This window comes from Saccopteryx leptura, chromosome 2 (genome assembly GCF_036850995.1).
Source record: "Saccopteryx leptura isolate mSacLep1 chromosome 2, mSacLep1_pri_phased_curated, whole genome shotgun sequence".
NCBI classification, from domain to species: Eukaryota; Metazoa; Chordata; class Mammalia; order Chiroptera; family Emballonuridae; genus Saccopteryx; species Saccopteryx leptura.
Window position 1 is genome coordinate 262,905,539 of NC_089504.1, and position 26,302 is coordinate 262,931,840.

General features: G+C 39.1%; 1 protein-coding gene across 1 annotated transcript in view; it reads left to right on the forward strand.

Moving 5' to 3' along the window:
- Positions 1–1,272: 1,272 nt before the first annotated feature.
- AXDND1 (axonemal dynein light chain domain containing 1) overlaps positions 1,273–26,302 on the forward strand; it is a 63,358-nt gene continuing 38,328 nt past the window's right edge. The window contains exons 1-8 of the mRNA XM_066366033.1: positions 1,273–1,348; positions 2,749–2,921; positions 3,363–3,466; positions 15,987–16,107; positions 16,600–16,685; positions 18,747–18,803; positions 20,637–20,739; positions 23,095–23,216. Coding sequence (XP_066222130.1) covers positions 1,273–1,348; positions 2,749–2,921; positions 3,363–3,466; positions 15,987–16,107; positions 16,600–16,685; positions 18,747–18,803; positions 20,637–20,739; positions 23,095–23,216 — 842 coding nt within the window. The remainder of the gene's footprint in view (positions 1,349–2,748; positions 2,922–3,362; positions 3,467–15,986; positions 16,108–16,599; positions 16,686–18,746; positions 18,804–20,636; positions 20,740–23,094; positions 23,217–26,302) is intronic.

The following is a 26,302-nucleotide window of genomic DNA, read 5'->3' on the forward strand; positions in this document are numbered from 1 at the left end:
CAGACACTGGGATTCCACCAGCATTATTTGGTATTAAAGCATCATGTTATACAAAGTGATCCCTGATGGTGGTAAGGCGCGGGGTCTCAACTTCACGGGACAAAGACGTTTATCACATTCCTTTCTGTGAACACGTTTTTAAGCAAGAAAACCCAACGATCTTACTTCAGTTGGCGAAACCTCAAGTGCAATCTCCTTCTCTGTCTCCAGACAAAATATGTCCCGACCAAGGGATGTCTTCCGCGTGGTCCAGAGAGCGGTGCTTAGTGTCCCAGGAAGACTTGATTGAGATGTCAAGGATGGGGCATTCTCCACAATAAAGCCTCAACCGATGACAACTCATAGAGTTTTTAATTACCCCATTTCCCCCAGAATTTGGCTTTTAGAAAAATATGCAAAACAGCGAAAAAGTGGAGTAGAGCAACGGAAAATAAAACTTAAGGGGTGCTCGCTCAAATTCGGCGGCGCCTGCCGTCGAGCCCCAGAAGTTGTCCTAGAAAGATGGGGAGAATGTCCACGTCCACCGCCCGCGCATGCTCACTGTCGCCGACCTGTGGGCGGAAGCCCCGAGTTCAAGACACTTTCGGGCTCCATAAAAACGGCCCGATTCAACATTTTTATTCTGTATTGCTACTGAATCTATGCTGTGATTTAAAACACACCCGGTCTCCGAGAGATTGGGATTGTTTCTTAGTTGTCTCCCTCCTCCGCAGGCACCGCCCAAGGCAGTCCCCATTGAGAGCGGCCGAGGCTCGCGGGGTCCTGGGTTGCTATGACGACACGTAGGCGTTCCAAGAAAAGGCAAGGCGCAAGTTGTCTGGCGGGAAACATGATTTGCCGGGTCCGGCTGCAATTGTCCGTTTCCCATTACTTCTGAGGCAGAAATGGTACGAACGGTGCCCGACTCTAGTCTGTGGAGCTGGTGTGCGAGGGCGCTGCCTGTGGGGAACTCCGGAGAACGAGCCGGCGGGGGTGCCGGCCGCCGGTGGGTGGCCCGGCGGTGTCGTTCCCGGCCTGGGCGCGGACCCCGACCCACACGCAGGCTTCGTATTCACGACCCGAGGGGACACGGACGTCTTCCCAAAGAAAACCCATGCTAAAGACATTGTCAGCTCCGATGTTTAACAACAGCTCTTAACGAGTCTATTTCTCTCTCGCGCCTGCAGGTCACTGTGGCAGCTCTATCCTACATGCTGCTGATTTGTTTCTAGGTTAGCATTCTGCAAGGATATTTCAGATTACTAAAGAGAGTGATTGGAGGCATTGTTTATTATGGCTCACCCGAGACCCCCCTCCACGTCGCTGGAGGGCAAAAATTTTAAAGTCTCTGTACCCAAGGAAGCGACAGGTAAAGTTCTTCACATGTCTCGCAGACATAAATAATCGTGGCCGTAGACAAATCATGATCTGGCTACCGTTGTCCTTAACCTGAGATTTCAGGATACCTTAATTGGCTTAGTTTTTCCAATGCACTTGTGATTAAATAAAAAGCCATTCTTTTTGAAGTATTTTTGAGTTAGACTCCTGTGTCACTACTACACGTAAGGACTAATGTGTAATTTTTTTCCAAAGGCTGATGACTATGGTTTTAAATTCACCCTATTTTAAATATCAGTAATTTTATGAAGCAGTATTTTTTTTTTTTTGGTACCTAGTAAGGAACCAGTTTGTATCAGGTTTCCATAATTATTCTAAATGAAAAGTAAGTCCTTATTTAAGTTTACATACAGATCAGATAAATGTAGATCTGTACTAGAATAAGAATCATCCCTGCCCCCATTATGTTAAAGTTTACTCCAATTCATCATCTTGATTTTAGAGGAGACTGCTAAGGTCCCACCTAAACTTTTGTTTTTTCTTTTTCTTCTAATTCTCCTATTCCACTCCAAGCTTTCAAGAGAAAGAGGTTTAGTAATGTGAACTGTGGAGGTTTTGATGGTGATCAAAGCGTGATAACCTCCTTATGGAAAATTAACATTAGCCATATTAACTGAGGGGCAGAGATTAGTGGATAGTTCTTCAAGAATAACAACCCCAATTCTCCTTGACTGACTTCACAGGAGACCTTTCCTGTATTAGCCCTACCTTTATAACTCCTCTGCCCTAGACAAGCTGAGTAGAACACTGTACTGTTCGTCCTCTACCAGTTGGCTAAGATTATTCCAACTCTTCATTTCCAACTATCCCAATTCTACTTTAAAACCCAATACAGTTCCCTTCCAATCTGTAAATGCCCCAATTTAATGCAATTTTCTTACCTTTTGGACTTATATATGGAATAAATATTAAATAACTTGACAGTTTTGAGAACAGGAGGTTTCTTTTATTATTTTCACATCAAAGAGAAACTAGACATTCTCATCATAAGGTTGTCCAAGTGAATTAAACAAGTCAAGTGAATTTATTTTTCAGTTTTGAATTTGGAATAATGGAAGTTCATCTTTGTGTCTGAGTTTTTGTACCCGTGTCTGATGGAAGTGTAAGCAGAGCAGCAACATAAGTTTCTTTTTCCTGACTGGATGATGAAGGTGGTCCCTCTCAGACTATATTATGATTCACCAAAGATACAGCAAGCTTTACAATTTTTGATTCTGATTATCAGTGTTTTAAATATTCTTAACTATTCTTGGCAACCAGCAGCAGTGTTTCCTCTGTTAGAAACATATAAATGGGATTGATGAGGCACCCTGGGAATCTCCAACTAACTAAAAAACCACAATAAGCTTTTTCACCCCTTTACTTTCTTAGGACTTCCTGAACGAAGGGAGAAAAAAAGTATGGTGGATCGTTCAAAACCCCTTCCTACTTCCCTTCAGAATGAGTTCATCCCTGAGGAAGTTCTACTTTCTCTGACCTACGCAGCCAATGCTGGTCCTTGTCCTGAAAACTTATTGCCTCCCATGAAAGTTAAAACCCCACAGGTGTGTATATATGTATATATATATGTATATATATAGATGAAGTACTTAGGAACACTTATCTTTTTGATATCCAGTTCCTTAGGCATTTATTAAGTATATGTTATATATTCCAGATTGTCTTAAAAAGTGTTTTTAAATTAATTTTTAATGTTGAAAACTAAAATCTTTTGCATGAATATTTCCGAGGAAATACTTATTTCCATTAACTTATTTTTATGTGATTCAACTGAATGATCACTACTATTCTTAATTCTTGATATTTTTTTTCATATTGAATTGTTCTAGTTTCAGTCTTTCTCCATAGTATTGAATAAGAATTTTGCTCTTTTTTTTCTGTAGAATAAATCCATGGTTTAATGTAAATACTCAAAATGATTACCGATAGATTTTATTTGATTAGTGTGCCCTCTGCTGAGTGTTTACATGTTTGCTTTTTACCAGGGTACCCTTCCGCGCCCTGTTGATCATGTCTGGCATCATCCTATTCGAAGGAATAAGTTCAAATATCTGATTGACCATCCCATTTCCCTAACAGGAGCTGGAAGGTAAAGAAGGAAGATAGTAGGGGGTAGATGTAGATGAATAGTCATTTTTTTCACTGTGTATGATTTCCTTGGGAGGGGCAGAATTGGAAAAATCAGAATCAAAAATTGTAAAGCTTGCAGTATCTTTGGTGAATCACAATATAGTCTGAAGAGGGACGACCTTATTATCAGTGGTATGGTAATAGATGCTGGCTGTCCTTTTAGTTTAAATTCTCTGCATGCCTTTCTGTACTTGTCCCTTACTCTCCTGTTCTTTGTACCCTAGTAAAAGGAACAAGATCACACTGGTAGAATGTCTTTAATGGCTCTTGTATTGAACATCTGAGCAGCATATCTTCAAGATGTGGAAAATCTTGAAAAACAAGTGCTTAATCCCTGGTTTATCTCAGAGTGAACCCTAACCTTTGCACTGTTTCAGATCAAATCCATAAATACTTGTCCTTAATATAATTCCCAAAAAATATTCTAAATATCAACATTTTCCTGTGAAGATTGTAACTTGCTCATTTTCTCTCTGTGGTACATCTATCAACTTACTCCCTGCACATTTCTTACTGAAATATCACTTTATCCAAAAGAAATGTTTAAATTTACTATACTTGGGTAGGTTGTTCAGTCCTTCTAAGTTCCTTTTTCTCATTTATAAGAAGGATAATAGACTTGCTCTACTTTGTGTACCTCCCAGGGATATAGAAGGGAAAGGGACAAATGAAATAATGAATGGAGAGCACATGTAAAACTATACAGAGCTATTTAAATATCATATAAGGTGTTATTACTCAGCTAGAAAAGTGGCAGAAAATTGGGCCATTGACATTTGTGTCCTGGGGCCTATGTGTCATATTTTCTGTATTTTATTCCTTCAGATCATGGCTATAATTAGTAATAGTCAAAATCAATAGTTATGAAATGTTTGAAGTACTTTGAAAAAATAATTATGTCCTAATGTGGCAATTAACTGACATTAAAGCTTTAATGTCAGATGACTTCTGATTTGGAATATTTTTAAAACATTCTTTTTTTTTTTTAACAGAAATAGAGAGTCAGAGAGAGGGATAGATAGGGACAGATAGACAGGAATGGAGAGAGATGAGAAGCATCAATCATCAGTTTTTCGTTGTGACACCTTAGTTGTTCATTGATTGCTTCCTCATATGTGCCTTGACCGCCGGCCTTCAGCAGACCCAGTAACCCCTTGCTCAAGCCAGCGACCTTGGGTCCAAGCTTGTGAACCTTGCTCAAACCAGATGAGCCCGCACTCAAGCTGGCGACCTCAGGGTCTTGAACCTGGGTCCTCCACATCCCAGTCCGATGCTTTATCCACTGTGCCACCCCCTGGTCAGGCTAATTAACATTCTTTTTAAAAAAATATTGTTTACTGATCCTAGAGAGAGAGGAGAAGTAAGAGAGAGAGAAGGAGAATGAGAGAGAGAGAGAGAGAGAAACATCAATGTGTTGTTCCATTGTTGTCCCACTTATGCATTCATTGGTTGTCCCTTGTGTGTGCCCTGACTGGGATCAAACCTGCAACCTTGGTGCATCGGGAAGATGCTCCACCCAACTGTGCTACCCTGCCAGGGCCTTACATGGAATTTTTTAAATGTGAAGATCTGTATTGTGGTGGGCAGGATAAACTCCTCCCCCCAAATATCTCTCTGTAATCTTGGAACCTTACATGGCAAAAGGGACTGGGCAGAGACCCTGGGGCTGGAGAGATTATCCTGGATTATCAGGATGGGCCAAAATTAATGGCTTGAATCTTTGAAAGTGAAAAAGAAAGGCAGTTGAACGGGTTGGAGAGATGACCAGATGAAGGAGGACAGATTCGGAGTGTGAGAGGGAGTCAGCCTGCTGATGCAGCTTCGAAGACAGAGGAAGCAAGAAAACAAGCTAAGAATTGCCAGTGGCCTCTAGAAGCTGGGATGGCCCTCAGCTGACAACCATCAAGGAAACAGGGATCTCAGTCCTAGAACCAAAAAGAACTGAATTCTGTCAACACCCAAGTGACCATAAAAACCAAATGCTCCCCTAGAGCATCTAGAAAGGGACATGGCCCTGACAACACCTTGATTTCATTCCCATGAGGCCTGTATTGGACTGTTGACTTAACAGAATTATAAGATAATAAGTTGGTATAGTTTAAGCTGCTAAATTGTGGTAGTTTGTTTTGGCATTGGTAGAAAACCAGTATGCACAATAGTATTCATAATAAGTATTCATAGTATTCATAATAAGAGGTAACTTGTATAGCAACCTTAAATATTCAGAGCAAAGTAGTAAAAAAAAACAACAACAACAAGCAGATGGCCTCAGAGTAATATTTTCGACAACTCTTGCAGTCACAATTCAGTGTAGAAAGTAAAACACTAGATATTTTAAACAGGAAGTCGAGTATTTACAAAATTGTTAGAAGGGGTAAAGGAGCAAGTGTGGAACAATGTCTTTGGGAATAACTCCCAGAGCAGGCCGGAACTCCTCCTCATGGAGGCTACTGCCTCCAAGGCTGCAGAGAGTTCAAGAGTGTGCCCCATGAATAGACGTTTGCCCAAAGAAGATAAAAATGGCCAAATAAGCACATGAAAAGATGCTCGACTTCTTTAGCCATATGGAAATGCAAATCAAACCACAATGAGATACGATTTCACACCCACTAGTGGTCCACTATAAAAAAAATGGACAATAACAAGAGTTTGTGAGGATGTAGAGAAATTGGAAGTGTTAGACTTTAGTGCTAGGAATGTAAAGTTGGGCAGCCTCTTTGAAACAGTCCGACAGAGTGACGTCACGGAAATGGTGCCGTGAGCAGCGCGTCCGACAGATCTCCCCAAAACCACAACAAATTTATCAACTAGAAACAGGAAAATTTATCTTCGGAGCATTACGGAGTTCCACACAAACTGAAAGCAAAAGGACTGTTATCACTTGAATCTGAGAGACGAGGGTGTGGAGGAAGCTACCGCAGGGACGTTCATTCAAGCCGCGAGGAAGTGCGCCTGTGGTAAGTCATCCCGCACTCGGGAGCCGCGAGCAGCAGCCTCGAGCCGCCGCCGCCAGCCGCCTCCGCTGGCCGCCGCTGCGAGCCGCCGCGAGCAGCACCCGGGTCGGTTGCAGAGCGAGCACCGCCCACACTCCAGAGCGGCGAGCAGCTGCTGGCGCGCGCCCGGTCTGGTTGCAGACTGAGCATTGCAGACCGAGCACCGCTAACGTTCCCAGCGGCCCACGCACGGGGAGCGGGAGAGGCCCCAGGGCGGTATTCCCTACTTGGGAGATTCTCTCCGCGGGCGGGGCACCTCACCCAGCCATTCAAGCTAACAATCAAGCGTTGGGGGAGGGGTGCGCGCAGGCAGCCTGAAATACCTTCGGGAGCACAGCTGCGACCCAATTACTAAAATTAACTTAACCCGTGAAATCTGCGCACCCTTGGTTCTAATTGATAAGATCTCTCTCAGTTCACCGACCCAAGACAAGAGGCGTGATATTTTTTAGTGCCTCTCGCTAAAGGGGCGGGGGCAACTTCTGATTGATAGAGCCTCCATATTCAGGGATAAACGCTAACAAGAAGGACTTGGCAGATAATAAGATCTATACTACACTAGTCGCAAGCAGAGACTAGTGCCTCTTCTTACCAGCTAAAACAGGCTACAAAGTGGGGAAAGCCTGGGTTGAGAGGTCCAACTGAATGCTAGGCGCTGAACAGTCACCTTGACAACAATTGACTCCCACCCCCGCCTGATTACACTGGAGGCCCTGACTGCCAGAGCCCTTCCCAAAGCCTTGCACTGAGTGGGGATAGAGTGGGGATTTCCCAGCTCTTTGAGCCTCTTACTCCCCAGGCAGAAGCAGTGGCAGCCTTATAGCTGGATCACCAGGCTGCTAATTCAGGAAGGGGGGACTAGGAGAGAGAATCCACGAAAGCAAACTCTCTCATCGTTGGACCCTGCAAACGCCAACAAGCCTTGACTACCAGCAAGACTAAAGCCAATTATATGACATTGCCATAGAATCCCATCAACTGCAAATCCCTACCTAAATGTGACACAGGGGCAGAGCCTGGGGTACAGAGTCACCGACCAGGAAGAGGGAGAGAAAAGAAAAAGGAAGAAGTTAACATCTCAAAATCAAGAAAAATCCACAGACTTTACAACTTGTTCCACTAATTTTTTTTTTGTTGTTGTTGTTGTTGTTTGTTTCTTCTATCTTATTGCCTTTATTTCCTCCACCTCGGTCCTTCTATTCTCTGCCCATCTTATGCTTCCCTTTTCTTGAACTACACTACCCATAAGTGTTACATTTTATTTCTCTTCTTCATCCTCACCCTCCTTTGGGGTTATACTCCAGGACACTTAACTCTCACTCTCTCCTCTTTTGTTTTTTTTTTGTTTGTTTGTTTGTTTTTTTGTTTGTTTTTTGCTTTATTTTGTTTTTTTCTCTTCCTTTTTTATTTCTTCCTTCGTTTTTCTCTTTTTCTTATTCTTTCCTTTCTATTCGTTTTTTCTTTTCTCGTTTTACTTTCCTCCCATTTAATCCTCAATCACGAACAAATTAGTTAATTTGGGACTCAAGGTTTTTTTGGCTTTATTTTTCTTTTTCGCTTTTGTTTTTGTTTTTTTCTTGTTAGTTTATTTTTGTGGCATTTTGGGTCCTCCCAACCCAAGGTCTCCATTGTATTTGGTCTTCGCTCCACTTAATACAACAGATTTTTACTTATTATTTTTATTTTTTTCTTCTTTATTATTCCTTTTTTTGTCCTTTTTTCTGGTTCCCTCTTATCCCTCTCATTATATCTCTTTAGTTGACCATCACCCGCAGGCAGATCAACTTATGCTTGTCTAAGATTTTCTTCCTTTTTTTTTTTTTTTTTTTTGCATTTAGTAGGTCCCTACTCCCCTTTTTTTTTTTGCCCCTTGAACTCTTCACCGCAAACCAGGCCCTCCATTATAGGCACGATATTTCCCTGAGGAGCGGAGAGGAGGGAAGGAGAAGAAAGAAAAAAAAGGGGGGAAATAATAAATTATTACTGCTTTTTTTTGTGGGGTGTTTTACCCTTTGGTTTTTTTTTTTTTTACTTTTTACTCTTTATTAATTCTAATTAGTGCTATCAACAAGACCACCCTCAGATGCCAATAAGAAAGAGGAAATCGAATATTATGGATACAAAAGAAAGAGAGGTAACACAAATAGATGTGGAAAAATCTATGGAGAAAAGACTTAACATATTGGAAGCCTTGGAGCTAAATGACAGAGAATTTAAAATAGAAATCTTAAAAATACTCAGAGATATACAAGAAAACACAGAAAGGCAATATAGGGAGATCAGAAAACAACTCAATGAACACAAAGAATATATTACCAAGGAAATTGAAACTATAAAAACAAATCAAACAGAAATGAAAAATTCAATTCACGAGCTGAAAAACGAGGTAACAAGCTTAGCTAGCAGAACAACCCAGATTGAAGATAGGATTAGTGAAATAGAAGACAAACAACTTGAGGCACAACAGAGAGAAGAGGAAAGAGACTCAAAAATAATAAAAAACGAGAAAGCCCTACAGGAATTATCTGACTCCATCAGAAAGAATAACATAAGAATAATAGGTATATCAGAGGGAGAAGAGAAAGAAAATGGAATGGAGAATATACTCAAACAAATAATAGACGAGAACTTCCCAAGCCTGTGGAAAGAACTAAAGCCTCAAAATCAAGAAGCAAACAGAACACCGAGTTTTCTTAACCCCAACAAACCCACTCCAAGGCACATCATAATAAAGATGACACAAACCAATGACAAAGAAAAAATTCTCAAGGCAGCCAGGGAAAAGAAGAGTACAACATATAAAGGAAGGCCTATTAGATTATCATCAGATTTCTCAGCAGAAACTCTACAAGCTAGATGAGAGTGGACCCCAATATTTAAAGTCCTGAAAGAGAGGAACTTTCAGCCAAGAATACTATACCCATCAAAGCTATCCTTCAAGTATGAAGGAGATATAAAAACATTCACAAATACAGAAAAGATGAGAGAATTTATCAACAGAAAGCCCCCACTCCAGGAAATACTAAAGGGGGTTTTCCAACCAGATTCAAAGAACAAAAGAAAACAACACCACAAGTAACAGCTCCACCAAGAACACAATAAAACCAAACTTAAACTGTGACAACAAAGGAAAAAAAAGGGGGGAGAGAATGGAGATTAACAGTAGCAAAGGACGATGAAGTGCAGAAATACTTATAAGATAGGGTACTACAATGAATATGGTAGGTACCCTTTTCATTACTTAATGGTAACCACCCTAGAAAAAACCACCACAAAAACACATGACTTAAAAAAGGTAGCAACAGAGGAAAGAAGTATGGAACACAAACAAACAGAAACAAATGATAGAAAAACAAAAGAGAAGAATCAAACTAGATACAAAACTAACAGAAAGCAATTTATAAAATGGCAGTAGGGAACCCACAAGTGTCAATAATTACACTAAATGTAAATGGATTAAACTTACCAATAAAAAGACACAGAGTAGCAGAATGGATTAAAAAAGAAAATCCAACTATATGCTGCCTACAAGAAACACATCTAAGCAACAAGGATAAAAACAAATTCAAAGTGAAAGGCTGGAAAACAATACTCCAAGCAAACAACACCCAAAAAAAAGCAGGTGTAGCAATACTCATATCTGATAATGCTGACTACAAGACAGAAAAAGTACTCAGAGACAAAAATGGTCACTTCATAATGATTAAGGGGACACTGAATCAAGAAGACATAACAATCCTTAATATATATGCACCAAACCAAGGAGCACCAAAATATATAAGACAGCTACTTATTGACCTTAAAACAAAAACTAACAAAAATACAATCATACTTGGAGACCTCAATACTCCGCTGACGGCTCTAGATCGGTCATCCAAACAGAGAATCAATAAAGATATAGTGGCCTTAAATGAAATACTAGAACACCTGGATATGATAGACATCTACAGGACACTTCATCCCAAAGCGACAGAGTATACATTTTTCTCTAGTGTACATGGAACATTCTCAAGAATTGACCATATGTTGGGCCACAAAGACAATATCAGCAAATTTAGAAAAATTGAAATTGTACCAAGCATATTTTCTGATCATAAAGCCTTGAAACTAGAATTCAACTGCAAAAAAGAGGGGGAAAAACCCACAAAAATGTGGAAACTAAACAACATACTTCTAAAAAATGAATGGGTCAAAGAAGAAATAAGCGCAGAGATCAAAAGATACATACAGACAAATGAAAATGAAAATACGACATATCAGAATCTCTGGGATGCAGCAAAAGCAGTAATAAGAGGAAAGTTCATATCACTTCAGGCCTATATGAACAAACAAGAGAGAGCCGAAGTAAACCACTTAACTTCACACCTTAAGGAACTAGAAAAAGAAGAACAAAGACAACCCAAAACCAGCCGAAAAAAGGAGATAATAAAAATCAGAGCAGAAATAAATGAAATAGAGAACAGAAAAACTATAGAAAAAATCAATAAAACAAGGAGCTGGTTCTTTGAAAAGATCAACAAAATTGACAAACCCTTGGCAAGACTCACCAAGGAAAAAAGGCACAGGACTCAAATAAATAAAATCCAAAATGAAAGAGGAGAGATCACCACAGATATCATAGATATACAAAGAATTATTGTAGAATACTATGAAAAATTATATGCCACCAAATACAACAATCTAGAAGAAATGGATAAATTCCTAGAACAATACAACCTTCCTAGACTGAGTCATGAAGAAGCAGAAAGCCTAAACAGACCAATCAGCAGGGAGGAAATAGAAAAAACTATTAAAAACCTCCCCAAAAATAAAAGTCCAGGCCCAGACGGTTATACTAGTGAATTCTATCAAACATTCAAAGAAGACTTGGTTCCTATTCTACTCAAAGTCTTCCAAAAAATTGAAGAAGAAGCAATACTTCCAAACACATTTTATGAGGCCAACATAACCCTCATACCAAAACCTGGCAAGGATGGCACAAAGAAAGAAAACTACAGACCAATATCTCTAATGAATACAGATGCTAAAATTCTAAACAAAATACTGGCAAACCGAATACAACAACATATTAAAAAAATAATACATCATGATCAAGTGGGATTCATCCCAGAATCTCAAGGATGGTTCAACATACGCAAAACGGTTAACGTAATACACCATATCAACAAAACAAAGAACAAAAACCACATGATCTTATCAATAGATGCAGAAAAGGCTTTTGATAAAATACAACACAATTTTATGTTTAAGACTCTCAACAAAATGGGTATAGAAGGAAAATATCTCAACATGATAAAGGCCATATATGATAAACCATCAGCCAACATCATTTTAAACGGCATAAAACTGAGGACTTTCTACCTTAAATCAGGAACAAGACAGGGTTGTCCACTCTCTCCACTCTTATTTAACGTGGTGCTAGAAGTTCTGGCCAGAGCAATCAGACAAGACAAAGAAATAAAAGGCATCCATATTGGAAAAGAAGAAGTAAAGGTATCACTTTTTGCTGATGATATGATCCTATACATCGAAAACCCGAAGGACTCCACAAAAAGATTATTAGAAACAATAAACCAATACAGTAAGGTCGCAGGATACAAAATTAACATACAGAAGTCCATAGCCTTTCTCTATGCCAACAATGAAATATTAGAAAACGAACTCAAAAAAATAATCCCCTTCACGATTGCAACAAAAAAAATAAAATACCGAGGAATAAACATAACAAAGAATGTAAAGGACCTATATAATGAAAATTACAAAGCATTGTTAAGGGAAATCGAAAAAGATACAATGAGATGGAAAAATATTCCTTGTTCTTGGATAGGAAGAATAAATATAATCAAAATGGCCATATTACCCAAAGCAATATACAAATTCAATGCAATTCCCATCAAAATCCCTATGAGATTTTTTAAAGAAATAGAACAAAAAGTCATCAGATTTATATGGAACTATAAAAAACCCCGAATAGCCAAAACAATCCTAAGGAAAAAGAATGAAGCTGGGGGCATTACAATACCTGACTTTAAACTATATTATAGGGCCACAATAATCAAAACAGCATGGTATTGGCAGAAAAATAGACACTCAGACCAATGGAACAGAATAGAAAGCCCAGAAATAAAACCACATATATATGGTCAAATAATCTTTGATAAAGGGGCCAACAACACACAATGGAGAAAAGAAAGCCTCTTCAACAAATGGTGTTGGGAAAACTGGAAAGCCACATGCAAAAGAATGAAACTCGACTACAGCCTGTCCCCGTGTACTAAAATTAATTCAAAATGGATCAAAGACCTAAATATAAGACCTGAAACAATAAAGTACATAGAAGAAGACATAGGTACTAAATTCATGGACCTGGGTTTTAAAGAACATTTTATGAACTTGACTCCAATGGCAAGAGAAGTGAAGGCAAAGATAAATGAATGGGACTACATCAGAATAAAAAGTTTTTGCTCAGCAAGAGAAACTGATATAAAAATAAACAGACAGCCAACTAAATGGGAAATGATATTTTCAAACAACAGCTCAGATAAGGGCCTAATTTCCAAAATTTACAAAGAACTCATAAAACTCAACAACAAACAAACAATCCAATAAAAAAATGGGAAGAAGACATGAATAGACACTTCTCCCAGGAAGAGATACAAATGGCCAACAGATATATGAAAAGATGCTCAGCTTTATTAGTTATTAGGGAAATGCAAATCAAAACTACAATGAGATACCACCTCACCCCTGTTAGATTAGCTATTATCAACAAGACGGGTAATAGCAAATGTTGGAGAGGCTGTGGAGAAAAAGGAACCCTCATTCACTGTTGGTGGGACTGTAAAGTAGTACAACCATTATGGAGGAAAGTATGGTGGTTCCTCAAAAAACTGCAAATAGAACTACCTTATGACCCAGCAATCCCTCTACTGGGTATATACCCCAAAACCTCAGAAACATTGATACGTGAAGACACATGTAGCCCCATGTTCATTGCAGCACTGTTCACAGTGGCCAAGACATGGAAACAACCAAAAAGCCCTTCAATAGAAGACTGGATAAAGAAGATGTGGCACATATACACTATGGAATACTACTCAGCCATAAGAAATGATGACATCAGATCATTTACAGCAAAATGGTGGGATCTTGATAACATTATAAGGAGTGAAATAAGTAAATCAGAAAAAAACAAGAACTACATGATTCCATACATTGGTGGAACATAAAAATGAGACTAAGAGACATGGACAAGTGTGTGGTGGTTACCAGGGGTGGGGGGAGGGAGGACAGGGGGAGAGTTAGGGGGAGGGGGAGGGGCACAGAGAACTAGATAGAGGGTGGCGAAGGACAATCTGACTTTGGGCGAGGGGTATGCAACATAATTTAATGACAAGGTAACCTAGACATGTTTTCTTTGAATATATGTACCCTGATTTATTAATGTCATCCCATTACCATTAATAAAAATTTATTTAAAAAAATAAATAAATTAAATAAATAAATAAATAAATAAAAAAGAAAGAAAGAAACAGTCCGACAGTTCCTCCGAGAGTTAGACATAGAGTTACCATATGACCCAGTGATTCTACTCCTGGTATATACCCAAGAGAATTGAAAATATCCAGCAACACAAAAACTTTACCTGACTATTCATGGCAGCATTGTTCATATAGCCAAAAAGTGGAAACAACCTAGCTGTCCATCCACTGTTAAAAGAATAAACAAAATGCGTACGCATGCACTGGAATATTCAGCCATAAAAAGGAATGAAGTACTGATACATGCCACAACATTGATGAACCTTCAAGACATACTGAGTGAAAGAGGCCGTTCGCACATAGAGGCAAATTCATAGGGACAGAATGGACGGGGAGAGGAGAGTGGGCGAATTACTGCCCACGGGGAAGGGCTTTCTTTTGGAGGTGATGGAAATCCTGGGGAATTAGGTACTAGTAATAGTTATGCAACTTTACAACTTTGTGAATATGCTGAACACTTGTAAATTGTGATCATACTAAAAACATGTTGCTATGCTAAAAACCTGCAAGTTGTACTCTTTGAAAGGGTGAATTTTATGGTATATAAGTTTTATCACAATAAAAAAATCCCCCCTTTACTGTGATCCAAGGATCAGGAAGCTGAAATCAAGGAGCTGCGGCCGCTGCTGCTACTGCCCTGCCTCCCTGGCCTTGGGCAGCAGGAGGATGGGTTCTGGAATGCTGCTTCAGGAAAACCCCTTTTCTGTGATGTTGCTGGCAGAGCCAAGCTGTACGTCAGAACTCCGGGACGCATTTATCCTGCAGGACTGAAACTTCATATAAACTTTGACCAACATCGCCTCATTGCTTCCCCCTCCCCCACTCCCTCTTCTCATACAGGAAGTCATTCAGTCTGGCTTATTTCATTTGGCATAATGTCCTCTAGTTCATCCATGTTGTCACAAATGGCAGGATTTCCTTCTTTTTAAAAGCTGAATCACATATATAGTCCACATTTTCTTTATCTATTCATTTGTTGACAGACATTTGTTTCCATGTCTTTGCTACTGTGAATCCTGCTGCAAGTGCAAATACCTTTTTGAGATCCAGATTTCATTTTATTTTGGATATACTGTATATTCAGAAGTGGGATTGCTGGATCATATGGTAGTTCTAGTTTTAATTCTTTTGAGGAACTGCATACCATAATGGCTATACAAATTAAAATTGGGGGAGGAACAGAAACATCTGAAAACTATGTGTAGTCAGTGCTAAGATTATACCCTCTATAGGGGGATAAATCTGGCAGAAGTGTGTAGAATATACCAGAGAGACTGGAGAATCCAGTTGTAATGACAACTCGGACTAGTGATTTTGGCATTGGCAGAAACCAAGAGAACCAACCACTGGAATGATAAGAGGTAGCTGTCAAGTTAATGTGTTAATGACAGGTGGGTATTGAGGGCTAAGGATGGGAAGTGATCAATCTTGGAGGCTGAGATTTTGACAATTTGAGTGGTAGTGCTAACTGACAGAATTAGTGAATATAGGAGGATGGAAAGTTAGAATGGAGGGAGCTATCAGCTGTCTGGAGGTAACAAATGTGGTAAGGTGAGAGTTGATGACATTGCCAAGGGAGAAAGTGTAGGGGAAGAACAACAGAGGGGGAGATACACAGAGGTGATGAAATGAGATCCCCAAGGATGTGGGCAAAGATGAAATCAAGGACATGAGTGGGAAGAAATAACCCTGAGGAAGAGAATAGATCTTAACCTGAGATTGAAGAAAGGAAATGATTTATTATGTGAATAAGAAATTTGAGGTGAAGGAGGGATAAATATAGAGGAGGGGACTCATGTCAGCCTCAGCCTTGGTAAAGGATGAGGTAGGGAGACCAGTTCTGTGCTTCTTTACCCACAAGAAGGATATGTGTGACCCTCACCCACTCTTATCCAGCTGCCAGACATAAAATTGATTTCATAAATATATTTCTCTTTCTTTATAGGGATATTTCTTTTCTGTACGATGTTAAATATGTCAAAGGAGAGACTAGGGAGAATGCACTTTGTCCCCCACGTTCAGATCATTTAATACAGTCACAGGATGGTGTCATTGTGCCTCATAAGGTAAGTAAAGTATTTGATAAATAACTTCATCTTCTGCTCTTAAAAAAAATGTTCTCCCAAAATGTAAAGCAGTGTTGTACCATAACAACTTGCATTGTTTATTAGTTTTCATAGCACTTTTAATTATTTCTAGGAAAGGGTATTTTTTTTAGAACCCCATAGTTTAAAGGTATAGGATCCTTATTTTGGGGATATTGCTAAGGTGAATTTTAAATTCCTATTGAATTTTAAAGAGTTAATGGATTTCTGAAGAGTATATGGTATAAGCTATGGTAATGGTATAACTATCATTAAAACTAAGATTATTATGTAATTCATGTTTTTAAAAAATGTATGCTCTGCTAAGAATTTTTTACTACTTGCCATGTCCCATATTACTAATACTGTTACTAAAATTTCATAGTAAAGAGCACCTCGTTGGGGCAGGAATTAGGATTTGTACAATTCATTTTTTTTCATCTAACGTTTTTTATTCTTCTTATTCTTTTTAAGCCAAAGAAACTAACAGATACTTTGATTCCTGAAGAATTCCATATTGTGTCAAACACAGGAGTTTCCGGTTTGGAGTGTTACGATGAGTGAGTACTACGGTATAGACCTACTATCTGGCAGATTGAACTGCTTCCTCCTTCCCAGACACAGAGGAATCTGAAAACAGTTCATTCATGTTCCAAGGCAATATCTCCACCGAAATGAGGAAACATTTGGTCTACCATCTGAATACAATTTCAGAAAGAAATCATTGAAAGAAAGTAATGAAAAAGTCCTGAAAGAGTTTGGGATTTTAGTGATGAAATTGTTCTCTGTCCTTGCCCAGTGTTTAACTTTGACTTGAAAAAACGGATCTTTGTTTTGAATGCTAGACTATGCTTCTTTAAGAATGGTTTTGAGCAATGACTGCGGAGACAAAAGGAAAGTAGCCTTCTAAACAGGATTCTCATAATGCCCGATCCTAGGGCTTAGCTCCACAATTTTCTTGTTTATGGAATTGAAAATGGGATCTTGTTTTTATTTTCTGAAACAACACTTGACTGTTTCACAGTTTAACATATTGTGTCAATCACAAGAGTTTCCTGTTTGGAGTGTTACAATGAGTGAGTACTACGGTATAGACCGACTATCTGGCAGATTGAACTGCTTCCTCCTTCCCAGACACAGAGGAATCTGAAAACAGTTCATTCATGTTCCAAGGCAATATCTCCACCGAAATGAGGAAACATTTGGTCTACTATCCGAATACAATTAGTCCAGAACTTTGGGCTAAGGTTTTATAATAAAATATCCAAAAGCTGTCACTCTTCTTACCTGATCTAGTACCTGTGTTATATGGCATTTCCTTATGATGGTGGGTTTCAGAACAATATTTTGCCATAGAACTAAATAAAACTGATTTGGGGAGTAACTTTTAATTTTTATGTAATTTTAAAATTATTAAAAAGTTACAAAAATAGGACAAGGATCTCCCTCTACCTTCTATCCTGACTCATTGAGTGTTTCATTTAACACACATAAACACACTTAAACTAGCAAGAGTAAGTTGGAGACATCATGACCCCTTACCAACAAATACTTTAGTTTATATTTCCTAGCAACCCACTAGTTCCAGATCTTTTTGATGACTTTTAGAGCTCCATCATTTCTGCTGTATTTATTAGTTCACATTTTATCATATGGACCCATGGATTTCTTTTTGTTTCCAGTGGGATATAATTCTTTACTATGATAATTTATTTTGATGGTCAGAAGTTTTCAGATTTGGCCAATGCCAGTTCCTTTGACCTGGCTCTTGTGTTCTTTAGGCATGTCCCCATAATTCTTTGAATGTTCTGTTTTTTTGCTCAGTAAGATATCTAGATTTATCTTGTATTTCCCAACTCCAGCTCTGGAATGAGTTCTGCATCACTTCTCCAAGCAGTACTGGTTCCTTTTAGTGGAGAATGATACTTAGAAAGCAAGATCTGGGTGCTAGGTGTGCTCATTGCTCCTGGGATATCATTGCTTCTAGTCCTTCTCACACACTCATTTTCCCTGGAGATTTTTCACTGATCTAAATTCTGAAAATGGACCTTATTAACTAAGAGTGTTCCAGTAGGAGGAAGAACCAAATGAAATGCTTATTAACTGGGGGAAGAATAATGATATGTAAATAATAATGAATTTAAGGAATTACTATGTCATTCTCATTGTGATACTCATTCAGGTGCAAACAAGCCCTTCCAAAGGACAAGTAAGGCTGGGAGTTAGGAGAACTAGGTTCTAGTTTAGTCTTTGCTTCTTATTCTGTAACCTGTTTAAGTCACTTAACTTTGTTGACTTCAGTGTTCTTAGAAAATCCTTCCACCTTTGAAAAGGCTGTTTTTAAATGAATTAAGGAAATTTTCATATTGTGACATATTAAGGGATGTAATTAAACCTCCTTTACCAAAAAAAGTTCCAAATATGATATACTGTATACCATTACACCTGTATCTGTAAATGTCTTAGACAGTCTAGGTATGAATGTGTGCAAAATGGTGGAACTTTCTATTTACCTTCAAACTTCCCATTCCATGAGGTCCTAAGTTGATCATGTTGTGATATGTGATAAACAGGCTAGATAATTTTCTCACAGTAACATTTACCTGTCTTATTTATTGCAGCAAATATACTACTCTCCTCAAAGATAGTGAAAACAGGCTATTGCTCTTCCCATCCATGTAAGTATAGTTTATTTTTTAAAGTGTTTCATAGAAAGAAGAACTATGTACATATATATTATTTTTTCTTGATACTTTATTATATTAAAATAAATATTAAAATGACAGCAGAAACCAAGACAGTTGCCCACAGTTTTATCATCTAATCAGTGTTTTCATTTGTCCAATTGCATTTTCAATTTTTACATATTTATAATATTTATTACAAAATGTTTTTTAAACAGCTTTAATTTTTTTTAATTTTATTGTGGGAAGATCACAACATAAGATCTACTCTCTTAACAAAATATTAAGTGTGCAATACACTGGTAACTGTAGGTACAATGTTGCACAGGAGACCTGTAGAACTTACCTTGTGTTACTGAAACTTTATGTCTGTTGATTAGCAATTTTTCATTTCCTGCTCCTGCCAGCCGCTGGAAACCACAATTTCACTCTGGGCTTCTATGAGTTTGACTATTTTAGATGCCTTGTGTAAGTGGAATCATGCCATATTGTTTTCCTGTAGCTGCCTTATATCATTTGGTGTGATACCTTCCAGGTTCGTTCATGTTGTTGTATGTGGCAGAATTTCCTTCTTTTTTAAGGCTGAATAATATTCCAGTGTCTGTATGCACCACATATTTTCTATCCATTCATTCATCAATAGATATCTGTGTTGTTTCCACATATTGTGACTAGTGCTGCACTAAATACAGGGCATTGGCTAATAATCTCTTTGAGATCTTGATTTTAATTCTTTTGGATGATAGAGAGCGACAGAGAGAGGGACAGATAGGGAGAGACAGACAGGAAGGGAAAGAGATGAGAAGAGTCAACTCTTCATTGTGGCACCCTAGTTGTTCATTGATTGCTTTCTCAAATGTGCCTTAACTGGGGGGCTACAGCAGACCCAGTGACCCCTTGCTCAAGCCAACGACCCTGGGCTCAAACTGGTGAGCCTTGCTCAAACTAGATGATCCTACACTTGAGCCAGTGACCTTGGGGCCTAGAACCTGGGTCCTCCGTGTCCTAGTCCATCGCTCTATCCACTGCTCCACCACCAGGTCAGGCCATAAAATATTTTTATATGCTACATTTATTCATTAGTATTTTGCTACTTTGCTACAGTCTATTTTTTATTCTTCTTTGTCCTTTTCCTCTCTTACATTGTGGATATTAATAGCTTGGTGTTTATCTCCATATTTTTTCCGAATGTTCTTATAATCATATGCAATAGGTGAATAGAATGTTTTGGGGAGGGAACGTTATTTTCTTTTATGAAAGAGAGGGTCATAATATTTGCATTTTTCCTTTTTCTTTTTCTTTTTCTTTTTTTTTTTTTAGGTGAGAGGAGGGGAGATAGGCAGACTCCTGCATGTGCCCAACCAGGATCCAGCTGGCAACCCCGTCTGGGCCAATGCTTGAGTACCAAGCTATTTTTAGCACCTAGGGCTGATACACTCGGACTAGCAGAGCCATCCTCATGCCTGGGGCCATGCTCGAACATAATCAAGTCACTGGCTGCAGGAGGGGAAGAGGGATAGAAAGGGGAGAGGGAACAGGAAGAAGCAGATGGTTGCTTCTCCTTTGTGTCCTGACTGGGAATCAAACCCAGGACATCTATAAGCTGGGCCAATGCTTTATCCACTGAGCCACCAGCCAGGGCCATCATTTTTTTCTTTTTTAAAAAACTATTATTAATATCCCACTAGATCAGTACTTACAGGTCTAATGCTTTAAGATACCATTAATATTCCATAGTTATGCATTTTCTTTATACATATTCTTTTTGTGGTTTGAGGATGACCTATTGTAACACTAGTTGCTAAGTCTGCAATCTAAATCTTTTAGGAAACCTAACAAAAGAGTAGAAGTGATCCAGCTGAGTGATGTGATGGACACTATGCTAGAGAGGGCTGGTGTGGAAAATCAGGACTACACAGGGCCAACCAAGGTAATCATAAATATCAGCATAACCAGTTGGTGGTTATGAGCATACACTGTGGATGGCAGAATATCTGGATTGGACTCCTGGCCCTGCCGTTTATTAGCTGGTAATCCTGGGCAAGTCGTTTAATGTATTTGTGCCTCAATTTCCTCATCTGTAAATTAGAGATGATAATATTTACTTCATAGGATTGTTGTGGTGATTAAATGCCCTAATGAATGTAAAGGGCTGAAAACAGTGCATGGCATGTGATAAAAACTCTGTAATTGCCCTGGCCGGTTGGCTCAGCGGTAGAGCGTCGGCCTAGCGTGCGGAGGACCCAGGTTCGATTCCCGGCCAGGGCACACAGGAGAAGCGCCCATTTGCTTCTCCACCCCTCCGCCACGCTTTCCTCTCTGTCTCTCTCTTCCCCTCCCGCAGCCAAGGCTCCATTGGAGCAAAGATGGCTCAGGCACTGGGGATGGCTCTGTGGCCTCTGCCTCAGGCGCTAGAGTGGCTCTGGTCGCAACATGGCGACGCCCAGGATGGGCAGAGCATCGCCCCCTGGTGGGCAGAGTGTCGCCCCATGGTGGGCATGCCGGGTGGATCCCAGTCGGGCGCATGCGGGAGTCTGTCTGTCTCTCCCTGTTTCCAGCTTCAGAAAAATGAAAAAAACAAAACAAAACAAAAAAACTCTGTAATTAATTGTTAGTACTGTTGACCCTTGAGCAACACAGGTTTGAACTATGCAGTCCATTTATATGTGAATTTTTTTCAGTAAATACTGTAAATGTATTTTCTCTTCCTTATGCTCTTCTTAATAACATTTTCTTTTCTCTAGCTTACTTTATTGTAAGAATATAGTATATAATACATATTAAGTACAAAATATGTGCTAATCGACTATGTTATTGGCAAGGCTTCTGGTCAACAATAGACCCTGAGTACAGTGTTAAGTTTTAGGGGAGTCAAAAGATATACATAGATTTTCAATTGCATGTGTGTTGGCACTGGTTATCCCTGTGTTGTTCAGGGTCAACTGTATTATTACCATATTTCATTGAATATCAGGCACCATAGATGATAAGACCTGTATTATTTTACATACCAATAAAAAACACTGCCAATTAACTTGTGCTTTCTTACCACGTGTAATTTTTATTTTGCATTAAATGAAAGGGCCCTTTCCATCTTACATAGGTATAGATATTTTTTACGAAGGCTATTTCTTTTTTGTTTTGTAAACTTTTACTTCTATAGAATTTGAGCCATATATATAAGATCAATATAAGGCACTGCTGTGCGACCTTTACCCAGATTCACCAGTTGCTTATATTGTGCCTATTTGCTTTAGCATTCTCTCTCCCCCTCTGCATATCTGAGTAAGTATAGATTTTTCTGAACCATTTTAGAGTAAGCGGGAGACATCATGCCTCTTTACCAGCAAACATTTCAGGGTCTATTTCCTATAGATGAGGGCATTCTCTTATATATCCATAATGCAGTTTTCAAAACCAGGAAATTTAAAGTCAAATTTCAAATTTATCAGTTGTCCCTGTAATGGCTTTTATAGATATTTTCCCCTCCCTGTCAGGATCCCGGACCACACAGTGCTTTTATTTGTCACTTTTTTTTTAGACAACTATAATCTGAAGCAGTTCTTTGTCTTATTTACCTTGATATTTCGGAGAGCACAGGCCAGTTATTCTGTAGAATGTTCCTCAGTTTTGGTTTGTCTGATGTGTAGTCATGAATGGATTCAGGTTTGGTGTTTTGGCAGGAATGACTTATAAGTGGGATCGTGCCTGACCAGGCGGTGGCGCAGTAGATAGAGCATCGGACTGGGAAGCTGAGGACCCAGGTTCGAGACCCCGAGGTTGCCAGCTTGAGCGTGGGCTCATCTGGTTTTAGCAAAAAGCTCACCAGCTTGGACCCAAGGTCGCTGGCTCGAGCAAGGGGTTACTTGGTCTGCTGAAGGCCCACGGTCAAGGCATGTATGAGAAAGCAATCAATGAACAACTAAGATGTCACAATGAAAAACTGATGATTGATGCTTCTCATCTCTCTCTGTTCCAGTCTGTCTGTCCCTATCTATCCCTCCCTCTCTCTGACTCTCTTTCTGTCTCTGTAAAAAAAAAAAAAAAGTGGGATCGCAACCTTCTCAGTGCATCATAGAAAGAGGTGCCGTGATTGGACACAGGTTTTTAAAAATAAGATATCATTCTTGTGTATATATTTATAGTAGAAAATGTCAGTAAAATAAATTAATCATGGCGTTAAATGTTTCTAACATTTAATTTATATGCAGAGTGATTAACTCCTAAAATGGTTTTTACTGACACAAATGTAATAATAAATGATAATTAATGTATCTTCTGCCAGATGCACAAGCTGCTACATCTACTGAAGAAGGAACAGACCATTTATAACACAGTGTTTCATGAGCTTATTCGACAAGTCAGTGTGGACTGTGCGGAGAGAGGAGAGCTACTGTCCAGAATCAGGTGCGAGCTCTTGCTGGACTGTTGCAGTTTCCTTTTGAATTTTATATTTGAATTCTGTTTTTATCTATCTCTGCTCCTGGGATAATTACAACAGTGCACTCCTCTGTCTCATTGATAATAAGGAGCCTAATTGCATTTTTATTATATTTTGTATTATAAATATATAATAGTTGAGAACTTCTTTAAGGTTATTTCTTTGAGATGTTTGATACCATATTCTTTTATGATTGGGAGTGAACTGCTATGTGAAATGGTGGAAAAAGTATAGACTCTGAAGACAGACTGATCTGCTGTCAAATTATCATCTGGTGCAACCTAGGTAAAAGCCTGAGCCTTGTTTTTCTCATCTGTAAATGAAGGTAGTAGCTACTGTGAAAAATCGTCATTTGTCTATTTGGTCATTAACCAGTCAGTAATTATTGAGTGTCTACTCTGTTAAGTATTAAGATGCTTCATAGGATTATGGTGAGTTTTAAATGAGAGCACAGAATTAGGGACTTAATACATATAATTGTTATAGATGATGATGATAAATACTATTATTACTGTGATTCTTCTTGTGACACTTCTACTTTTCAAAAGCTGAAAGAAATAATAGAATTAGAACACTGGGTTCTATTACAGTTCTATGCAGCCTACTTGCCATAGAACCCATAGGCATATCATAAGACCTCTTTAAATATCTGTTTCTCCTGAATGGGCATTAACAATATAAATTTGCCCTCTTTGTCCACTATCTGATTTACGGAAGCTGAGCTGCACTGTCTGACAGTACTGAGAAACTAGGAACAAAGCCATTAATGAGACTAGTTAGTATTAGATACTAAGGAGTAAGTTGCTGGAACACTATCAAAACCTGGAGAATGCCAAATTAGAATGAGGATAGGGACAACTAAAGTCTGAGTTGTCAGTCTGAGAACAAAGCCAGGAGGACAGATAAGGAATCATGGCAAAGGAACCAGATGACCTACAGTGTATCCAAAACTTTCCCTTGTGAGGAGTAGTTGTAAATGAGAATCTTCTAGCTGATTTCAGGACTTAGCTTCTAGGGGCCAATTAGGGTGGGGTCCTATCCCAAGAAGTCTAAACAGAAAGAGATAGGCAGGCAAGTCAAAGCCAAAATTTTTTAAGAAAAGCTGAGGCAGACAACGAGGAAGACAAAAATATTAACTCCAAAGTCCCAGCGATAGGATCAGAGTAAGTCTTCAAAGCCAAGGATTTAGAATAGGGTAAAGTTGGAGTTAAGAATTCAAGTAGGTGAGGTTAGGCAATGAGGTTTCAGGGTGATTGTTGCAGACATTCATGATGTGATGTGGAATGGTGAAACTCTCAGTAGTTCCAGAATAATCTAGTGGCCAGCATTTTATGTGGCAGGAGCTCTTTTAAAGGTCTAGGCCCTAGACTTTAGGGAAACCTTCAGTGAGAAAGTATTCTTCTGTTGTCCTGAGCCTGGTCTCTTATAGAGTCCTCCCTGCTTCACAAGTTTGTTATGAGGATCCAACAGAAGTCCCCAGTAAATGGTAACACCATGCGTGTCCTTGAAATAATTGATACCAGCCTCTAACCTCCTTTGTCTGTTTGCATGTTACTGTTGCTTTGTGCTTTGTCTCATTGAGTGCCTTTCATCTGATTAGCTAATGTGTTCTGAGGCCTTTCCTTTTTGAGTAAAATTTGCATATAAGATGAAACAAAAGTAGGCTTACAGTTGTGAGAATGTGAAACAGTTTATTCTTGTTTTATTATTTTCCATATGAACTGTAAGCCTACTTTTGCTCAACCCGTTATGCTGAAATGTACAGATCTTGCATTCATTGACTTTTGACAAATACATACACTTGTATAGACCAGTCCCTTATAGAGTATTACCATCACCCCACAAAGTGCCCTAATGCCCTCTCCCAGTAAATACCCACCCCACTTCTCCAGAGGTTTCCTTTTCTTTCCATCTTTGATTAGTTTTACCTATTTAGGAACTTCATATAAATGAGATCATAGAGTATCTACTCTTATATGTAAGGCTTATTTCACATAGTATATTTTGAGATCCATCCATGTTGTTGCATGTATTGGTGGTTTGTTCCATTTTATGAATGGGACAAAAATGTTTGTTTATCTGTTCATCCTTTTGATGAACACTGGGTTGTTTCCAGTTTGGGACTATTTTTGGGAAAAAAAAGATGAACATAATTGTTTGAATTGGATAATTATATAGGAGTGGGATTGCTGGCTTATGAGGTAGATTTGTGTTTTATTTGTATAGGAAATTGTCATACCTTTTCCCAAAGTGGCTGTACCATTATCTATTTCCACTGACAATGTAGAAGTGTTCTGGTTGCTCCATACTTTTGCTCACATTTAGTGTTCCAAGTTCTTTTCATTTTGGATTGTTCTGGTGAGTGTGTCATTATAATTTTAACTTATAATTCCCTGCTAACTAATTATGTTGAGCACTTTTCATGAGCTTATTGACCATATATTCTTTTTGTAAAAATGTCTTTTCAAATATTTTGCCTATTTTATTTTTTTAAGTGAGAGGAGGAGAGGTAGGGAGACAGACTCCCGCATGTGCCCCGACCGTGATCCATCTGGTAACCCCTATTTGGGGCTGATACTCAAAACAGCTAACCCATTTTTAGCTCCAGGGCCAATGCTCAAACCAATTGAGCCACTGCCTGCGGGAGGGGAAGAGGGACAGAAGGGGGGGGGAGAAGCAGATGGTTGCTTGTTTTGTGTGCCCAGACCAGGAATTGAACCCAGGATGTCCCTACACTAGGCCCATGCTCCATCCACTGAGCTATCTGACCAGTGCCTGTCTTTTTTTATTTTTTATTTTAGGTAAGAGGAAGGGAGATAGTGAGGTAGACTTCCACATGTGCCCCAACCAGGATCCATCTGGGAACCCTCATCGGAGGCCAGTGCTTGGTATACTGAGCTATTTTTAGCACCTTAGGCTGACACACTTGGATCAACCAAGCTGTCCTCAGCACCTGGGGCCACACTTGAACCAACTGAGCTACTGGCTGCAGAAGGGAAAGAGGGAAAGAAGGGGGAGAGGGAGAGAGGGAGAAGCAGATGGTCGCTTCTCT